This window comes from Adelges cooleyi, unplaced genomic scaffold, assembly GCF_023614345.1.
Source record: "Adelges cooleyi isolate 19-005CV unplaced genomic scaffold, UGA_ACOO_1.1 ACOO_flye_CR_arks_rails_tigmint_CR_PRNA_30, whole genome shotgun sequence".
In the NCBI taxonomy this organism is placed as follows: domain Eukaryota; kingdom Metazoa; phylum Arthropoda; class Insecta; order Hemiptera; family Adelgidae; genus Adelges; species Adelges cooleyi.
Genome location: NW_026095971.1, coordinates 224,504 through 244,977, shown reverse-complemented (window position 1 = coordinate 244,977; position 20,474 = coordinate 224,504). Strand labels below are relative to the sequence as shown.

Sequence of the window (20,474 nt, the reverse complement as noted above, 5' to 3'; positions counted from 1 at the left end):
ATGCAAATGTCTAGAAAGATTAAAACTAATAACATAATTTTTTCATACATAAATATTTCTGCAATTTATAAAACTGTCAATAAAACAGTATGGAAAACGTTTAATACACGTCAGATCAAGGTAAATTTCTAATGTCTTTTGGTACATTAGTGCAAACATAGTTAGAAAAACTGAGATCAAATGTATAATCTATGTACATTGTGTATACATAATGTTAATTTGTAAAAAAAATAAATATAAATATAAAATATGTATGCATATTATTACTATATATATATATATATACATATGCGTGTGTGTATTGAATGTCTGTTGTAAGCACTAACGAATAAGGCACGAGCTACAATAAATAATGGATGATATAGTATTTTCGTGAAACCAGATAACGTCATCATACGTAAACACTAATACAGTCTAATTGATTATAAATTATAATAATATTGCTCATACGGTTTTAATTATAGTGTAAACATTATTTAAATGATACAAAAAATGACTATAATAGTCTACATACGAAAAAAAATGGAAGATTTTAAATAAAGATGAATACAAAATCTATGATATGCACAAAATAAGCATAAAAAACTTTATAAGTTTTATGTAAGCCTTATAATATGTATACCCTGTTCGCTGAGAGAGCATGCCGGATTTGCACATATAGACTGAAGACTGAGAATAAGGCTGGCTGACAGGGCGGACTTTGGGGGAACGCAAGTCACACTCGGTGCCGCGGGGGGATGCGCAGAACGGCCAATTTTCGGTCGCGGCATACTCTATTGGCGAACAGGGTACAGTCACTTTTATAGTAATATGACACAAGTTGATGTGCATTCCTTTTGTCCATAATGGTATTATTACTTAAGTAGATATGTTTTTAAATTTTTTTCCACACATATTTCCAAAATTATCACAAAATGAACATAAAATGACATATCAACTTGTGTCAAATTAGCATACATTTTAAAATACACAATACTATTTGTACTTACTAAATCTTAAATTTATTCTTAGCTCTTACCTACCTATTTTTTTTTAATTATACATTTTTTTCAGATTCCATTGTTAATAAAGCACCATTTTTTCGATAATTTTTGTCCAATAAGCAATAATTTAAATATTATGATTTTAAATAATAAAATAAAACAATTAACAAAAACAAAACATGGAGTAAATACCATAACACCTTAAAGACTAGAAATAAACTAATTTACAAGTAAATGTATAAACTTTTGAACAAATAATATCTTAAAAATTACAAAAGACAACCAATAACATTTTAAATGCAATTATCAGTGGAAAAAAATGTCAAATAAAGATGAAAACTCAAAAGTATTTACTTATCTTAATTCTAGATTAAAAGATGTGACGTGTATGTTTCTATTATTTTGAAATAAAATACTATTTACAAGTGTCCATTTTCTAATCAAGTACTTGGGCAAAAAATGGTATACAATTAATTAGAAAAATATCATAACTAAAAAATAATAATAATTTATAGTTAAAGCTTATGTTAATAAAATGTATATGTTATCTAAATAATACTTAAAAATGACAAAAAAAACATCTCATGCATTAAGTGATTAACTGAGCAAAAAATACTATACAAATATTTAGAATATTAGTAAAAGGTCTTTAAAATTGCATAAAAATTAATAAATAAAATATTTTTTATAAACTTATATAAATTATAAACTTGTTGAATTTTCATTAACAAATATACACCTTGAGATTCAAATGATAATAAATAAAAATTACATTTACACACTTTGATTTCAAAGTTTAATTAACACCTAAAAAATCATCTCTTACGACGACAGTGCCTTTTGTGTTCATTACTCCAATGAATTAGCTGGCATTTAGGGCTGCAATATGCAGTGTTCCAACAACAGTGATAAATAGCTTCACTCTCACAATTAACACACTGAAAAAAATGATTGTTCGATTGACAATAACAAAAACCAATATTATATAGTAAATAAAATACTATTTAAAATTAGTTATAATTTGTTAATACAATATTAGGTACATTACAATGCTTTTATCGACATTTTTTATTTTATCATCTACAGATTTGCATTAAAGCATCATGTATTTAAAGTAATTTTATCACTTTCAGTTATAATAATTCCAGTAGACCTTTGAGCTTCCACCACAATATGCTCTACACACACTATGCTCCGACTCAACAGTACTGACATTGTTTATTTGTAATTAATTTGAAAAAGCAATAAGAATCTTGATAGAACAATCGAGAGAAAACTTGTATGGGCACCCCCAACTTCATGACGCTACTAAAGAACACTCCTCACGTCACGTCCTCAATTCGACGGTGTCACACAAAATTTATCCATATAGGTTAGGGTGGACCAAACAATTTTTTTTTTCTGTTCTCTTGAATTTTTCAAATTACTTTTGGAGGCCGCGAGCATCAGTTTTCCAAAAAAACATGTTTGTTTCTTAGTTTTTTAAGGTAAAAATATAAATTTTTAACAGAGTTGTTTGCATAAAAAAATCTTCAGTATAAAAAGAGGAATAAACTAGTAATTTTTTTTTTTTACAAAAAAAAAACTGTTATTGAACTAATTTAGGCCTTAGAATGTAAAATTTATGAAAACATTGATAATTAACCTTTAATTGTTAAATCTTTAATGGTTAAAACTATTTTTAACTTATTCCTAAAATAGTACTATTTTTAAAAATGTTATCCCTAGTTTGAAAAAACTAAGTTACATCTAAGTTTTTAAATATCACATTAAATAATAGATTAATAAATAATGATCAAGATACGCTCAATATTTACCCATTGTTTTTTCTTCACTTCGGACAAGGCGATATTATGACTTTCTTGTAAAAGAGCAATCTCTTGTTTATGCCTTGCAATGAGCTGATCCAGGGCTTTTCGTTTTTCATTTTCCATTTCAGTTCGAATCTATAAGCATTGTTGTATTATATATAAGTGGGTTAAAAGGGGTTTAATAACTTACTTTATTTATTACGCTTTTTGTAGGTTTGTTACTCATTGGTTTGGTTTGTACCTTAACTGACCTCACTAGATCTTGACAAGAAGAACTAACCGTTTCATCTTCGATAACATCTGGATTTTTTAAACGCTCAGTAGTGGACGTTATATTTTGATCCGTTTCACTATCCTTGATTGGAGACTTGATTTTTGGAGAAGTTAGATTTTTTACTCCTTTTGAACCTTCGGGAGTGTTGCTGTTATCTTTGATGGTTTTGCTTTTTTTTTTTGTGCTCCCAGCTGTATCATCATCAATTTGTTCAACAGTCTTTTTTGGCCTTCCTCTGGGTCTTTTTTCAACAGTAACTTCAGGACTTGGTTTTGGAGGAGTTATCAACTTTTTAGTAATTTTCTTTGGAGGCGTTCCTTTGTTTTCTAACAGCGGAGGCCGACCACGTTTTCTCTTTAAAGGCAATTCGGTGACTTCTTCTTTTAGTTCTGCCATTTCGTTCTGCATTTCTGATTTTGCCTCAATCACAGTTTTCACTTCAATTTTAGTTGATATTGGAGTGCCTTCATCATCTTCATCTTCTTTTTTTTTCTTTGCTTCTTCTTCCTTTACTTCATGTTTATCTTCTTTGTTATTTTCTTGATCTTTCTTTTTTCTTATTTTTGGTAAATCCTCAATTTTTACTTTTTTATCCGTTTTTAGTGGGTCTTCTTCGTTTTCAGAAGACGAACTTGATGATGATGATGATGATTGTGCTGCAAGACCAAAGATGACTTTATCTAACTGTAATTGATGACGACGTAACTCTTCACAAGCTTTATTCCATTGTGATGTACGGCCTTGGGACTAAAAATAAAAGAAAACGAAAGAATTTATAAATTCTATAATGCATCATATTACATATTTTTACTTTCAGATAAATAATTAATTCTTTACTATTTAAACATTTTATTAAATATATATTTGAACAACACAATAGTAGTAATAAATGAAAAACATACTTGAAGAGTATGAATGTTAACAGATATCGGCCTTATTTGTGATTTGTCAATAACTCCAAGTTGATGATCTCCGCCGAAGAAACGGACTTCATAAGTATCCTTTTCAATTTTCAATACCTAATGTAATAAATTATAGCATAGAAATTTATCTAAATGTTGGTTTCACTGGATTTTTACTTTTGCTGGCCAGTAGGGATAATCCTCTTGTTTAGCATAGACAAGTTCATGAGGTGGTTTGCATGGCTTACAAAACCAATATTTTGTATTTTTCTGTATAGAATGTTTGTAACAACAACGACATCTCAATATTTCATCAAGGTCCCGGTTACAATCCCTCAACATTAATCGTCCATAGTCAGCTAAACTACTGTGAACTAATAAACAAAAAACATAATTAAAAAGCGAAATAATCTTAGAGTCGATGTGGAGCTAGAAAGGTATTGTTTTTAGATTTATTTTTTGTGTCTGGCCAGATATCTTTTTACCCATCAAACCAATTTCATGTACTAAATCTATAGATCAGAAATCGTACCCAAAAAAATTTATATTAGACCAAAAGTTGAAAATGTTCATCACTTCCTCTTTAAAATCGAGAAAAGTCACTAAAAAAAAGTGTATATCAATTAATTCTAAATTATGACACGCTTTATTTTTTTGGAAAAATAATTAAATTGTGACCGATAGAAGATTAAATAGTACAAATAAATGTTTAGGATAGTTTGTTTACCTCCGTGAAAGATAATTATATTATGAACAAAAGTCAAAACATCTGCTCGAAATTCTTCAACATTTTTGTATTCATCATTATCAGCCTTTTCTTCGATCATTTGAAGATCAATAATTCTATGAAAATTCAATTCCAATAAATAGATAAACTAGAAACAAAAATACTAAGTACTTATACTCTGTTCCACGGAAGAACATGTCTGCAATGACTGTATTTTTTGGTTTCTGCGTAGACATGTATTCTCATGGGCAAAATATAACTTAATGCAACTTTTGTCATTCTTACTTGAATATAAGTAGATCTACTCTCCATGTATCTTTTTCTCTCAAAGCAGATTTCATGTTAAATTGTAAATCACTTCCTTTCAATTGACTTTGAAACTGAAGTCTGTCTGAAACATAAGTGGATGGAGCTGTGGTGGCGATTTTGCGCTCTATCCACGGTAAAGGTATCTATACAAATATATACATAAGATAACAAATGATTAAACAATTATAATAAATACAATTTAATTACTTTTTCTTTTAGTCTATTGGTAGTGTGATAAAGTAACCTGTTTAGTTGGCTCTTTTTAATTTTTTTAGCTGCTTCTTTTGCTGATGCGCTTTTCTAAAAATTAAAATTAAAATTAAATATAAAAAAAAAAAGCTAGATAATTAAATTAAATATAATGATAGCACCTACTTTACAGACAAAACATATAAACTTATGTTTGACATCATCTTCTGGCAAATCTTCTTTTTCAATACAAGAAAGATGATAAACACGGTGACACGAAGTACAACTTATAACATCACCAGCACTATGACATTGAAAACAATACCAATCATGACTATCTTTATCAACCTAAAACAGTAATTAAAAAAATAATTAATTAATTTAATTAGTTAAAAAATTTAAGTAAAACAATGATGCAGAGCTGAGAAGATATTGTAATTGTAATGATGTGTTTTTTTATGCGTGTGTCTGGACGTACAATATCTTTTAAATCGCTGAACCGATTCTTCATATAGCAATTCTACAGATCAGAAATCGTACATAAAAGGTACTTCGTTGGAAACAAATTTAAAAAAAGTCACCCCTTTTCCTTCAAAATCTAGAAAAACACCTAAAAAATTAATATATTTTTCTGCTTAAAATTATGATGCTCTAAAACTTTTTAAAAAAATAGTCAAATTAGTTCAATATTTGTATGGAATATTCTTTAAACATAGTACTACCGATAAACATTGACAAACCAAAATTTCAAGCTAAAATATCATAAACCCTTTTCTCTAAAAGGGATAAAAAAATTTCACTTTTTCAAGCAATTTTAGAGATTTAGGTCTGAAAATTAGACCGAAGGTAGTTTTTGAATGTAACTATAACATAAACAGTTTTCTCAAAAATCTGTGTCAAACTTTTTTTTTATTAAGGAAAAGCCCCCAAAAAAGGGGAGAAATTACACTTTAACCGTAGTCAATTTCTAAGTTGCTATGTGCGAGTGAATCAATAATAGTCAACAGAAAATGAAAATATTTTCATTATACTGTTAACTATGATCAACCCTAATCGGCATCATCATCATGCGAGCTTAACAGGCCATGAAAGCCCAACGCTGCCATCATAAAATGGTTTCTGGTTTATACTGTGCTTGGTTTGGACTGTAATGGTTTACTATCAACTTTTTTATCTGTATTTATTATAATATTTATCACTTTCAGTTATAATCATTTCTGTAGACTTGTGACCTCCCAGCCCCATTGTTTTTTTTAATTGTTTTTAATAATTTTATAGAAATAGGTATATACATAAAATAAAATACAATTAATAATAAAAGATTTGCCTAGATTATTTTCAAGTATTTATTTCTAACAACTAGTTTTGGTCATCTTCAAATAACAAGAGTTTTTTTTTAATAAAAGTAATGTAATCGTGTTGGACATTAAAGATAAAAGACTGTGGTGTATGCTAAGATCTATAAGATAGTGCCCACCAGCCACATTTCTTGAATAAATTAATATTTATAACAACATTGAGCTGTATGATGTAAAACATTACATCAAAACAGTGATAAAATACGATACGAATGTCTAAGAGTAGTCAAAGAGTGGCCAATTAATCTTATCACAACTTCAAGAGTCGCCATCAAGGTTACAGTTAAATAGAACTTTCAATGTAAAAAAACCAAGCCCAGTGTAAACTAACACAGCTTAAATCAGTACATTTCAAAGTAGTACAGTTTGAACACATACAGTATGAATTACCATATTATAAAACAAGTCCAGTCTAAACCAAGTACAGTTTAAGCCAGTACAGTATAAATCAAGCATAATTATAAAATTTAACATACAATACACCTTAGTAGTAAATACTTTAGGTACTATCTTTTTTCCGGAGACTAGTAAAATATTAAATTCTTAATTTTATTAGACTATAATATAATAATTTAAAATGTAATCAATATAAAACAATTACTGACCTTTTCTTCAGGAAGTTTATACCCTTCGGTTTCTACTCCAACTTTACAACCTTTATTGCCAACTCTCTTCGTTAAAATTAGAAGACTATCTCGTACACAATAATTCAACTGTCTAGCGACTTCTTCTACAACATTAATTCAATAATTTTGTAAAAATAATTTAAATTTCATATTGTACATAAATCTAATAAAAAGACAAACCTGATTGCATGTTGTGTACTTTGGTCATGTATTTTGTAATCCTATCTATGTCTGGTACTTGCCTTTGAAATCGTATTACTTTTACAGCATCCCATAACTGCTGTACAGCCAGCGGGCACGATATGCGACGACGACTCATGGCTAAAAACAACCTTAAACAAACAAAGTTATTAAATATGTGTACTAGTTAATTACAATAGGATTAAACTATAATTACTTCTTATTCATGGTTTGATTATATTTTTATAGTTGTTCAATAACACAACATGATCAGCATAATCACAAACCTTAATTCAATACACCTGAACTGTAACATAAAAATGTATTAAATGGATATTACAAAACAAAATAATAATAAATTAATTAACAACAAGATGTCCATTCTTGCTCATATTTATGAAAAAGGATTTATTTTGACAATATTTAACATTTTGTAGTAATCAATGTATTAAATTTCTTTTTGTCACTGATAATAATAAACAGAAACCTAATTAATTTAAGTAAGTCTTATATTTTTTTAAATAATTAAACACATTTTAAAGACTATTGAATACAAATTTATTTCTTAGATTGATATAATGAAGCAATAAAATTTCTGAAAAGTGGTTTGGATGGTATGAAAACTTTCCGAGAATAATAATAAAACAACCTATTGAAGTTAAATAGCTTAAATCTCATACATCAGAGCAGGATTTCAATATTTTGTTAAACTCAAAAAAATAATCAAGAAATTTAGAAATTTTAAACCGAATTTCATTTTGATTGTTTCCTTTATAAAATAGTACATGCAAATAAAAAGTGTTAAATGGTAAAATCAGGATATTGCTAACTTATATCAAATACGTTATGTGTCAACACAACTTCAGAGTAACTCTTACAGTACCCAATCGCTTTAAGAATAAACCAACTTTTAACAAACAAATCTGCAACTCAGAACCAGATGAATGTTAATCACATTTGGCCAACTTTAAAGGAGAGCAAAAAACTCGAAAAGAAGGATCAAACATAGGTTAGGTAGGATTTACACTATTACCAAGTCAATTATAAAATATTTTTAACAGAATTCTGTTGAATTCTGATTGGCTTGATGCAAAATCAGTTACCCCGTGCAAAACTGTTGCTTGAAATTCTTTATTTTTGTACTTACATCCATTTAATTATGAGGTACATAAATTACAATAACAAAACTAAAATTCCCGATACCAAAAGACGTTTGACATAATAATAATTTATGATAAAAAAATAGGGATATAATTATTAGTGTATTGAGTATGTAGGAATGAACCCAATTCCCAATAAAAGATATAAAGAAAATGTTACATTGTAAATGTAGTCAAAATAGTATTAAGTAATTCTCAAAATGTCTATTACCGATAACCATCAAATTAACTCTGAAAGCATTTCCAATTTCACAAAAGTAGACAACCATGCAAAGTGCTCACAACATTTAACACTAATATTTATCATAGAGAATAAAAGTGGAAAATAGTATTCATATCTAATACCGAGTACAAATTAATGGTAATGGTTTTTTTTTTAACAATATTAGAAGAATAAGTATAAAGATTAATTAATGTTATTTTAAACTCACCTTGATCTGAAAAGTTAAATCAGTAGTTATGGGTCCTTTGCGAGGCTTGGTGACATTGGACTATGGCAGAAGTAGACAAACAGCATAAAAACAACTAATGTAAAATTACTAAGCATAGAGTAGTGCATAATAATATAAGAACGTAATTTCGAAAAATTATCAAAAAGGCGCACCGGAACACAAAATAATAGCGCAAAAACGGATGGGTGATTAATAATAATATATTGTTTACAAACACAAAACGAAAATGAAAGGAAAAAAGAAGGAGAATTGGTTAGGTGGGGTGTAACCGTGTCCTATGATCTAAACAGTGTTCCCATTATAACAACTTAGCAAGCATTTCTCAAGAAAGACAAACTTTTATTAACAAAATAACGTAAGAGGTGCCGTTTCAACAAAATTTTTAGTCAGCCACTTTAGAAAAAAACCCATAATTTTTACAATAATTGGTAAATTATTATTGTGATGACCACGGCTATAGACCGGTTGCACATTGAGCTATGATAAAACGGCTACAAGCGTTATCATCTAAAAATTTGAAAAAGTCAGTGACTGGTAGCGCTCGTGGTGGACAGAGTTGGATTACTTACATAATTTTTCATTTAAATAATTTTTTTATTCAAATATATTTCGAGACTCATTTCGGGAATTCTTTCTAGAGTAATAAATATCCACCTTACACAAGCACTACTTATTTTTCGTAGGGAGGGGGCATTAGAAATTAAAATAATCCAAAAAATGTAATATGTATCTATTGTTATGTAATGGCGTGATAAAGTGTGTACACTGAAATTATTAAGTCAGAGTTACTAATATAACTTCCCCCTAAAGAGCTTTCTGATACCCCGTTTTAACAAACTGTACTTTCTAAGGACTTTTTAGTTACCATAGGATAACCAAAAAAGTCTATATAAGATAAATAATAAATAATCATATATATATATATATATATATGATTGTTATAAACATATATAATTCTCGCGTAATAAGGTTCTAATTCCCAGTTCCCACCAAGATGGCGGAAAGTGGCTGCTTCAATCTTCTCTATTGGTGGCATGTACAGCTAGCAATCTAGTTTATTATATATATCTATGTGCACACCACGGACTGTACACTGCACACTATAGTATACCTATATATATATATTATGTCATGGTGCACACTAACAACTCTTTACGCTTATCAGTTATTACTTATCAGTACAATTCTTATCCCCTTCGACCAGTCATCTGACTCTTAAAGTGTAAATAGTAAATATCTAAACTATAAATATAATAAATTATTATTATAATACACTGGCAATGATTAAAGATTTAAACAAATAACAATAATTACAGAACTAGTAGCCGTTAATTTGTGATTAGTGTTTACTGTACTATACTTGTGTATAATCATGCTTATTATTTTGTCAAATTATTCAATGCACCGTTTATAACAGATTTGTGAAGTCATAAAGATATGTGAATATTTAGTGCAAGAAGTGTTCGGTGTTCCACCATTTTGTGGTTTTCCTTAATTTTACATTGGTTAATTTCAATTAATTATTACTATTAACAATTTATACAACACGATGTGCATTAAAGAATGTGCACCCTGTGTGACAAGTAGTGAGGTAATAATTATGACATTATTATTTTATCTTTAGTAAATTTAAACCCTAGTTGTATTCTAGTGTGTATTTCAGTTGGATAATAACGACAATGCTGATGGAAATTTGTCTGAGGAGAACAACGACTCGAGTGATGAAAGTAAAGCATCGTTGGTGACACAAAAGTTGGCTAAAGAAAAAATTTTACTAGTAATTGACACCTCTGCTGATCCATCTATGTCAAACCCTTCAACCTTAGCTGTAATATTACAGTGTTTTCGTCAACTGAGTATTTTAAAAAACCGCCAAATTCCTGATAACCAATTTGCAGTTTGTACCATTAACAATTATTCTTATACTAACGTGTCTGATTTTACAACTGATACAGAAGCACTATCTCGAAAACTTCATTCTGTTAATTCTTTATGTCAACAACCCGGTAATTATTGTCCGTATTATAAATTTGATGGGTTGTTAGATTTTGTTACTCGAAAATACGCTGATAATATGACTCAAAAAGACGAAGACTACATATTTAGAGTAATTTTAACTTACAATAGAGATTACTGTCTACCACATATTAATGAAATCTCTCCTATAACAAAGAGCATACTTCGATCTCCAAGGTTTTATTTTGATTTTATCCACATCAGTGCATTTGAAATTAATAATAGAACTCAATTAGTATTTGATCAACTAGCTGTCCTATGTAACCCTTGGTCTTATAAATTAAAGGCTGAACGAAATCCGTTGTCTATTATAAGTACTGTTTGTGAATTTCTTATGCATCCAATGGCTAGAGATACAACTATCATTTAGAATTATATCATGTTCATTAATATGATGTTCAAGGCCATAAATTAGGTTTATTCCTACATACTCAATAATTTAAAAACATTTTTTTTTATATGTACACCTTATTGAACAATGAATACAAAATATCCAGCAAGTAGTTTATTTCACTGTACTTATAATTTTTTTTTTAAAACATCAAACATGTAATTTTGTATAAAGCTAAGTTGTTTTAAATTAAATACATGTATTCAAATTTATTTGACTGATTTTCTATAATACAAAGCTTATAATATATTTTCATCCCTGAACGTATATTTTATGTAAGATTTGTTTTTTAATTTTTATATATATAGGGAACATATAATATATTAATATGCAATACTTATGGTATTGCTAGTTAAACAAGACCTGTCCAAACAATTTTTTCAAAAACTATGTGAAGAAACTAGAGCAGAGCACACCGTGTTAAAATGTTATTGTAATTTTAGACGACTATCAAAGAGTAACATACTTGTACGAGTATTTGAACTTAAAAATTATACTTATTTAAATTGAAAAGGTCATGATTATGCCAACAAGTTTTGTTTTAAAATGTATTTAATTTATTATTTATGTAATATTTTTAATAATGTAATATTCTGCAATTATATGATAAAGTGGTTGCTTTTATTAAAAAAGCGACTTATGTCAAGTAAAATGACCGAGGAGTGAGGACAATAGTAATAACCTCGTTTTCCACTCTTACCATTTTTTCTTGAATTACCAATCATTTTTTAGAAGAAATTGAACAATACCAATTGGATTAGACTTGTTTACTGAAAAACCAACATCAAATTTCGTTGTAAAATTGCAAACCTCTGTTGTACAGAATTTTTTAGAAATTGCTAATACTTGTTTTCTTACTATAAACGTCACTATTGAACAATATTTTTAGATTTTCATTTGGGCTTGGAGAAAAATAACTTTCAAATGTTTTGTAAAATTTTATTTAAAAAAAAAAAAATGTTCTAGTCGTCGATAAATCTGATTTAATGAATCAGGATTTGTATATCTGGTTGAGTCAATCTAGGCCTATCTTTAATATATTTCTGGACCATAAAAGAAAATAATTTAATAATAAAAAACCATTATCATAGTAAAGCCGGGATCTCGTTGTGCAGGGTTTGTCGATAAAACGCACCATGAGATTGGTGTTGCATGGCACATCTCATCACGATGATAGTCCGTTATTTTGACACACGTTAATGAGAAACCCACGCCACGATATGTACCATAGGATCCCGTTATTTCTGGCCTAAAAAAATACCTTCTTAGCTACCCCCATTGGAGATAAAAAGTAATTAATTTTTTTATATTTAAATATTTGTATTTAATTGAAATATTTTATAATCAATTATTAGTATAATTAAAAAATAATAATTTTATAGACATAGTTATAATCTTTAATGGTAAACATAAATTTTTTTTGTTTATATTTTAGAATTGTTTCTTTATTGAAATAGTTTTTATTTCAAGATACTCCTTCAAGCCATCCTCTCCCCTGTAAACAAAGAATTAATTGTAAGATTATCTTTTATTAATTATATGTTTTTAAAAACATACAATTCTCTGCCGTGTCCTGACTGTTTAAATCCTCCAAAGGGCGTTTGAGCATTGACAGCATCATAACAGTTCACCCTACAGTAGTGAATGTTATATTATAATTAATACACAATTGCTAGATGACGAAGTAAAAATGTATTAGGGGTCAATATATTACCAAACAGATCCCGCATCTACACTTTCTATATACTTTAATACAGTGTTTATATTCTTAGACAATATTCCAGCAGCTAAACCATAATTCGTTTTGTTAGCACGCTCAATTGCTTCATCGAGAGTTTTGAATTTAATAATCTGTTGTACAGGTCCAAATATCTAAAACCGAATGGTATAATCAATTAATGATATTTAGTAATTTTATTATAAGAGCTGTAAGTTTACTTCTTCTCTGGCAATTTTCATTTCATCAGTGACATTAGAAAACACAGTCGGATATACAAAATATCCAGTATCTCCTACTTTAGAGCCACCTGTTTCTACTTTGGCCCCTTCTTTTTTGCCAGACTCAATCATACCTAGCACTTTGTTGAACTGTTCTTCGTCCACCTAATAATCATAATCTAAATTTAAGTTATTTTCAATGAGCTCAATACATTATTAATAATAATGTTAAAAATCAAGTTTATTTTATTAATTACCAATGGTCCAATTTGTGTACTGCTATCAAATTGGTCACCCACTTTTTTTTCAGATGCCATTTTCGCTGCCTTCTCAACGAATTTGTCATAGATTCCTTCCTGCACAAACGTTCTAGAACCTGCACAACAGCTTTGTCCCATATTGGAAAACAAGGCATCGTGAGCAATACTAACAGCTTCGTCCACTATTACATAAAGTTGAATTACAATTTACAAAGATAAATTAATATTAATATCATCATTATATATATATTAAGTACTGAAATCATAACTACTACATAATAACAGTTTAAGTAAATTCGGTACCTAAAAAAAACTTAAAAAGTAACTAAGTAGCAAATAGTAACCTAATTTCATTTTGATTTGAGATGCATTAGAAACTTTAATAAAAAAAATATTATTCATTAAATATTCAATTATTTAATTAATTTAAATGAACGAACTTGATAAACTCATTTAAGAGTCCAAACGTCATTAAAGGTAGATCAGTGAATAGAATGAAAAATTTAAATCTAAGTAAACCAAAAAATCAGGAAATTGAAATTTTTTACTAAACTACACTTTTGCTCTGAGGTACAGATATATTGTTAATAATTATACCAAAAAATATTATACAGTATCATTAATAAACATAGTTGAAATGTTACGTATACTTTAAACACTTACCATCAACATCATCAAAAACTAAAAGAGGACTTTTTCCGCCCAATTCTAAGGATACGCGTTTCAAGTTTGACTTAGCAGCTTCTTCCATAACAATTTTACCCACCTAAATCAATATTAACATTGTTTAAAATGGATTTAGTTTATTAGTAGTAGTTTGTTAAAATGTAAGAAAATTTATAAATGTGGCACTGCCTTCATTAGTTTAAAGAATGACAGGAGTTTTTAATTAAGTGTCTTGCAAAGAAAAAGACACTTTATACTTTATAGCGGACTTTCCTTATATTGTTTATAATGCCATTAGAGCTAGAGCTTCTTCATGTTTTACCCTATCAATTGATCATTGACAACATTTTTTTAATGATGGGTTTATAATTAAATATTAAAATGTAACTTCACCTTTATTAATTAATTTAGAAACTAGCAAAAAACTATTTTTTTTTTTCACATTTATATTTAAAAATTATAATGCGACTAACATTTATTAATTAGAAAATTACATTAATTATGGTGCGAAGAGCAATAACAACAATTTTCAAACAATGAACAATAATGTACTTTTTTTTCCTTGTTACCACCAAAACTTAAATTTTTAATAAATTATATGGAGTATTTTACTTCTGTAGATCCTGTAAATGCCACTTTATTGATGTCTTGATGACTCGCTATAGCTTGACCAGCAGTCGGCCCATATCCCGGTACAACATTAATGACGCCCTCAGGAAATCCAGCCTACAACCATGATTATTTTATTTGTAAACTATTTTTAAAAAGATTAAAAATAGTACTTTATTATAAAAAATAGGTATTATGCAGTACTTCTTTTGAAAGCGCAGCCACGTATAGAGCAGTAAGAGGAGTCTGTTCGGCTGGCTTCAGTACTATAGTACACCCTGTAGCGAGTGCCGGTCCCCATTTCCAAGTGAGCATTAAAATAGGATAATTCCAAGGAATGATTTGGCCGACAACCCCGATAGGCTGTGGTTTTGTAAAAGACAAGTATGGCCCGTCTATATTTGCAAAAAAATGTCTTGATTTATTCTTATTTAAACAATTTACACTTTCATAATTTACAATTATCTCAGAAAAAAGCTACCTTTCGTAATTTTCTATTGTTCCTTATTAACTTACAAACAAATTTTACAACATAACAAATACCATCAACTTAATATTAATTCTATTATTTAACATTCATACATTTTTCAAACAATATCTCAATAGCTAAATATACTAACAACTTCATTCTACAATCCGGTTTTGTTGTTTACAATTATGTATAGGTGTACAAAGATACAGAATTAAACAATACAGCCTATTTTTCTAAGAAAAAAATAATTTTTGTAGTTCAACACCGCTAATGATAATTAGAATTGCTACTGAAATACGTTAATACTGAAAAGTAAATTAATTTTGTGGCTCAGGGTAACTTTAAATACTTTATTAGATAATTATAGGTACCATAGGAAAGGTTCCATGATTCAATTTTTGTTCTGAGTAGCAAAGAAAATTTCAAGATTTTTACTTTTCCTTTTATCGTAGTAGATATATAAAAGAATAACCTAAATTTTGACTTTTGTTCACAATCCTGTCAGATCATTTTATTGGGGATACAGCAATAACAGCATAACAGAAATTGTCTGTCTCTACCACACACTGGTTCTATTTTTTTTTTTTAGGTGGAAAGCATTATAAATTAAAATATATTAAATTATAAATATTATATTATTATTATTATAATTATTAAATATATATAAAATTAAAATGATTATATTATTTATTGTATGCATATAGGATTTATCCATAAAACAAATTTTAATATGCCAAATAGGCTATTTAACAATAGCCGCTATCCTGACGACTTAGAGGAGTGGTCCACCATTGACTAAGTAGTGTGTCTGTCTTTATAACAACTATGAAAGTAAAATGACTATCTATTTGTTATGTATGTATGTAAATGTGCTATCGGTTGTCAATAGTTGTTATGCTATCAATAGTATTATCTGACATCTGTTATAATTTATATTTATATATATATATATATATACCACAACATTATGTGTCGTGCATAAGTATTATCAATAAACCAGTCTAACCTTGTCAATGCGTGCGTTCAGTACTTTGTAAGTTCAGTTAAGATAAAACGTAACACTATTATTTTTGATTCGTACCGGCTGGTATTGTTTTGCCATGAATTTTGTCCGCAAATCCTGCGTAATATTTTAATGTCCCAACAGCCGCGCTAATGTCCAACAGAGAGTCATCATACGGTTTTCCATTGTCCAAAGATTCTAAATTGGCTAATGTGACTTTGTGTTCATCTATTAGATCGGCTAGCTTCGTCATCAACAGACCTCGAGCAGATGCATCCATTGTGCGCCATTTTGATCCAATTTGGAATGCAGTCCTTGCTGCTTTAACAGCGAGGTCAACATCAGCCTATAAATACAAATTTTCGTTATACATTTCAGTTATATATAGTATAATTCAGTTCAGTTGCTATACAGCACTGTGGTTAAGCTGCTGCTGGTGTTGCTAGTTCCTGAATGGATCAACAACGAACAATTTTAGTAGCGAATCCATGCTCAACTATACACACTAAGTGTAACAAACTTATCTGTATAAAAAATTAACCATAACTGGCTAATGACCACAATCCACAGTGGCCATTGTAAATTATAAAATGTTCGATTAATGTTAAATTGAGATTAAAACTAGATTTTTTGATACTTGTGTATTTTAACTCACTTGATTTTATTCAATATCAGAGGGCAATAAAATAAAATAATGCGTTTTCAAAGTATACGGATGTATATTTAATAGGAAAATATAGGCGCTCTCAGTTACCGTCAGGCGCTAATTTTTTAATTTTTTTAAACCTGTGACTTCCTCCTAGACTGTAGCCTGCAAACCTAGGCTATTTTTAGTTTAACTGAATGAAGCAACGGCGCCGAGCTAGTGCCAAATCACTCGGTGACCTGCCGACCTATAAAAGGCTATAGAGGAGCAAGTAGACACGGGGGGGGGGCAAGTAATCACTTCACTAGGAACCAGTGGCGTAAATAGGGGAGAGTTTTGGGGGTTGGACCCCCCCCCGAAATGATATGCTATATACGCCACTGCTAGTAACTGTAATTATATTTAGTGTGATTTATTTTATCTAATTACCTTATGATATTGAAAAGTACCAATATTTTCCTTCCTTATAAAATATATATTAATTTTCAGAAATCCCCTCTTAATATTTAGCAGTTCATAAATTAATTTAGTAATTACCTTATCTCCTTCAGCAACATCAGCGATTTTCAGCTTATTGGCTGGATTTAGTGTGACAAATGTTTTTCCACTTATGGAGTTTACAAATGTATTGTTAATAAATATCTGAAATGTATATTACATAATATTTTTTTAAACATGTATTTTTTTTAATGTCAGAATATTACTTAATGATAAAGGTTTCATTGTTTTATGAAAATACCTAAAGGCAATAAATATATTATATATAACTTGTTAATACATAACTATAGGCTTATGCCTAGTTTCAACGTGACGAGCACTCAGCCGAGCAAATAGAAACTGTTCACTAGGCCAAGTACTGTGTATTATGTTGTTTAGATGGTCAAGTACTCGACCAAGATCACTGTCTTGGTCAAGCCCTCGTCACGTGTAATTTAGGCATTAGTGTGCATTATCAATCCCTATATTTGTGCCTGCTTTTTTTACGAAAACAGTTTCGCAATGTTTGTTTTCTCCCCAAGCCCAATACCTAGTCTGCACAGGATGTTGTTGCCAGAGTTGCGAAATTGGCCTGTTTACCACCTACAAGAGGCTTCTGGTAAAGTGTAAGTATTTTTAGCAACGTCAATTTAAAGACAAATTAGATTGTAAACAAACATTTTAAGTATTTTCGTTTTAAATAAAATTAGGCTTTTATATATTAAATTTAGAAATAAAGTACGAATCTGGCCTTGGCATTTTTCAAGCATATTGTTACTTTTTAAATCAACTTTAGTTTTTAAATAGTTGTATAATAAAAATAATCTATATCTTAGGTTTTTTTGAGAAAATATACAATGATCTATCAGTTGTAAGACACTCATTTTATCGGAAAATATGAATATTTTGAAAATTATTTTTTTCTTTATTGGTTATGTACATAATTTACTATATTTTTCAATACTTTGAACATTTTTACCTGTATTCCTTATACGTAAAACAAGTAACGACTCCGTTTTTTTCTAATGGGAACATGTTTTTCATTCCATAAATATGTAGACAAAAATTTTAAAAATACTTTAGCGTTTAAATTATTAATTTTCATCAATCTGTTCGTTTTCTATGACTGTAAAGATATTACATTTCCTCTTGTAATTGTTATATATTATCCAATAACCGGAGAACCATAAAATTCATATTTGTGTTCGTATATTCTGATAGGTGATAACGCCGATAGGCGATAACCAGCACAATCTAAGATAGATAAGGTCTAAGATAAATGATAATATAGTTTGTAATAACCAGGCACAATTCAATCACAGATTAAACAGAAAAGATAGTGAAACTATATAATATACAATTTTTACATGGGCTTTTATGATATGAAATAAAAATCATATCCGACATCTTGAAAATGATCGAGAAATGGACCGTGCTGGTAGATGTAGGGAAATTCTCATTTTTCTTTCATTCCGACCAAACTGTTTACTTGACAAATGCGGAAAATGGCGACGACATTGTTATTGGTGTACGACATTTAAGAAATGATAGTTTATATTTGTAATAATAATAATAAATTGCTCTTATAGTAATAACAACAATAATAATAAAGAACAGTCGCGGCTGAACCATGCTCGTCGTAGCCGGCGGATAGTCAAGGAAAGAGACTAGTTTGGGATACACTAACTGATAAACGCCGCCACTGGCCAACTTATCTAGAAACGACTGTAAATAAAATCATTTATTTATCAACCTTGGATAGACAAGTGGTTTTTATCCACCTAATACCTATTCAAATATAGTGACGACTAATGGTTTTTAGTAAACGGAAGACGGATCACGTATGACAATTATTGTAAGGGATTTTTTTTTTTAAATTGCAGTCTACATATTTATGGAATTAAAAACATGTGCCCATTTGAAAAAACGGGGTTGATATTTGTTTTACGGTAAACATTTTCAAAGAAATAAAAATATAGTTAACTATCTACCTACAAGTACGGGAAAAAAATAATTTTCAAAATGTTCATATTTTCCGAGAAAATTAATGTCTTACATCAAATGGATCATCACCCTGTATGGGTAAAGGATCCGTAAAAATCACGTTTATGCACGTTTATTTCCAGTGTATTATGAACGTTTGAATAATTTCTAAGAATTAGAATTAGAAATACAAATAGTGGTTTTGGTTCAAAAAAATAAATTTTCAATACTAAATTTATAGTTGCTCTCAGAATTAAATTGAATTTGTAGATTTTGTAAAACTACAGAAGAAAATTTAAGAGAGCATAATAACAGTCCTATAGATTTAGGGTCGTATTTAGGAATATGTCACCCTGGAGCAACAAAAAAAAACCCTCTATTATAATATAATACAAATTTAATGCAATATAAAAAAATTTAGCCGCCCGGTGCAACAGCCCCCTGTTGCCCCTCTCCTAAATACGGCCCTGTATAAATTATTAGATACACTCATATCTTCTTATTTTTATAATATGTTTGTTAAAAATGAATTATTCACATGTGATATACATGTAACGAATTCGTGCTTTGTCGCTTACGGTCATTAAACATTATGGTAACATATTTACTGAATTGTAGAACCTTATTGATATTGACTATGAAATGATTGTTTTTATTAGTTACACTAATTGTAATATACTAATTGCATCACAGAACAAATGCAGGTGCAAACATTTATTATATACAAATGAAAGAAACAAATCGTTAAATATTATTTATAAATACCTGATTGTATTGAACTTTTACATTCGGGTTGGCCATTGTTGTAGAAAATTTCAAATTCGATTTTTACACCTAGTTCAAATAGATAATGGAAGAGTAATGTTTTAAGATTTGAAATGTTTTAATGAGATATGGGCATAAATATTATGACGTGGGCGGTTACAGAAAAAATAACAAGATAACACCCTATTTTTGTTTGTAGAATGGCGCAAGTATAAAGCCGGGTCCACACTCCACACTACCGCACAAAGCCAAAACGTTCGTTAATTACATCATACAT

At 29.0% G+C, this 20,474-nt stretch overlaps 3 protein-coding genes across 5 annotated transcripts; 1 reads left to right on the top strand and 2 right to left on the bottom strand.

Moving 5' to 3' along the window:
- Positions 1-1,776: 1,776 nt before the first annotated feature.
- Positions 1,777-9,362, bottom strand: LOC126838854 (zinc finger MYND domain-containing protein 11-like). Its single transcript, XM_050573608.1, has 13 exons — positions 8,951-9,362; positions 7,577-7,666; positions 7,360-7,511; positions 7,159-7,283; positions 5,382-5,543; positions 5,214-5,306; positions 4,983-5,149; positions 4,698-4,813; positions 4,148-4,344; positions 3,971-4,087; positions 2,985-3,815; positions 2,801-2,929; positions 1,777-1,921 (listed from the first exon to the last, which is right to left on the bottom strand). The coding sequence occupies exons 2-13, from the start codon at positions 7,585-7,587 to the stop codon at positions 1,799-1,801; spliced, it is 2,223 nt and encodes a 740-aa protein (XP_050429565.1). The 5' UTR covers positions 7,588-7,666; positions 8,951-9,362; the 3' UTR covers positions 1,777-1,798.
- Positions 9,363-10,171: 809 nt separating this feature from the next.
- LOC126838006 (uncharacterized) lies at positions 10,172-11,869 on the top strand. Of its 2 annotated transcripts, none has more exons than XM_050572073.1 (2): positions 10,172-10,562; positions 10,635-11,869. In XM_050572073.1, exons 1-2 carry the CDS (start codon positions 10,521-10,523, stop codon positions 11,355-11,357), a joined length of 765 nt encoding a protein of 254 aa, XP_050428030.1. In that variant the 5' UTR covers positions 10,172-10,520; the 3' UTR covers positions 11,358-11,869. The 2 variants fall into 2 exon arrangements, with proteins under 2 accessions (XP_050428030.1, XP_050428029.1); XM_050572072.1 differs by having other exon boundaries at positions 10,174-10,562; positions 10,623-11,869.
- Positions 11,870-12,738: 869 nt separating this feature from the next.
- LOC126838004 (retinal dehydrogenase 2) lies at positions 12,739-20,452 on the bottom strand. Of its 2 annotated transcripts, none has more exons than XM_050572070.1 (11): positions 20,198-20,452; positions 17,510-17,614; positions 16,405-16,672; positions 15,056-15,246; positions 14,855-14,968; positions 14,240-14,342; positions 13,574-13,758; positions 13,317-13,481; positions 13,093-13,250; positions 12,936-13,010; positions 12,739-12,873 (listed from the first exon to the last, which is right to left on the bottom strand). In XM_050572070.1, exons 1-11 carry the CDS (start codon positions 20,231-20,233, stop codon positions 12,810-12,812), a joined length of 1,464 nt encoding a protein of 487 aa, XP_050428027.1. In that variant the 5' UTR covers positions 20,234-20,452; the 3' UTR covers positions 12,739-12,809. The 2 variants fall into 2 exon arrangements, with proteins under 2 accessions (XP_050428027.1, XP_050428028.1); XM_050572071.1 differs by lacking the exon at positions 20,198-20,452 and adding an exon at positions 18,429-18,639.
- Positions 20,453-20,474: the final 22 nt, after the last annotated feature.

What these genes read in the sequence shown, in the direction of transcription:
- LOC126838854 (XM_050573608.1), bottom strand. An exon ending in CCAATAGACTAAAAGAAAAA is followed by an intron (nt 5,150 to 5,213) that starts GTAATTAAATTG and finishes ATATTTGTATAG; the next exon opens with ATACCTTTACCGTGGATAGA. An exon ending in CAAAAAGCGTAATAAATAAA is followed by an intron (nt 2,930 to 2,984) that starts GTAAGTTATTAA and finishes CAATGCTTATAG; the next exon opens with ATTCGAACTGAAATGGAAAA.
- LOC126838006 (XM_050572072.1), top strand. Translation starts at nt 10,521, where the DNA reads ATGTGCATTAAAGAATGTGCACCCTGTGTGACAAGTAGTGAG. An exon ending in CCTGTGTGACAAGTAGTGAG is followed by an intron (nt 10,563 to 10,622) that starts GTAATAATTATG and finishes GTTGTATTCTAG; the next exon opens with TGTGTATTTCAGTTGGATAA.
- LOC126838004 (XM_050572070.1), bottom strand. Translation starts at nt 20,233, where the DNA reads ATGGCCAACCCGAATGTAAAAGTTCAATACAATCAG. An exon ending in TAAAAGTTCAATACAATCAG is followed by an intron (nt 17,615 to 20,197) that starts GTATTTATAAAT and finishes TATACATTTCAG; the next exon opens with ATATTTATTAACAATACATT. An exon ending in ATGTTGCTGAAGGAGATAAG is followed by an intron (nt 16,673 to 17,509) that starts GTAATTACTAAA and finishes TTGTATTTATAG; the next exon opens with GCTGATGTTGACCTCGCTGT.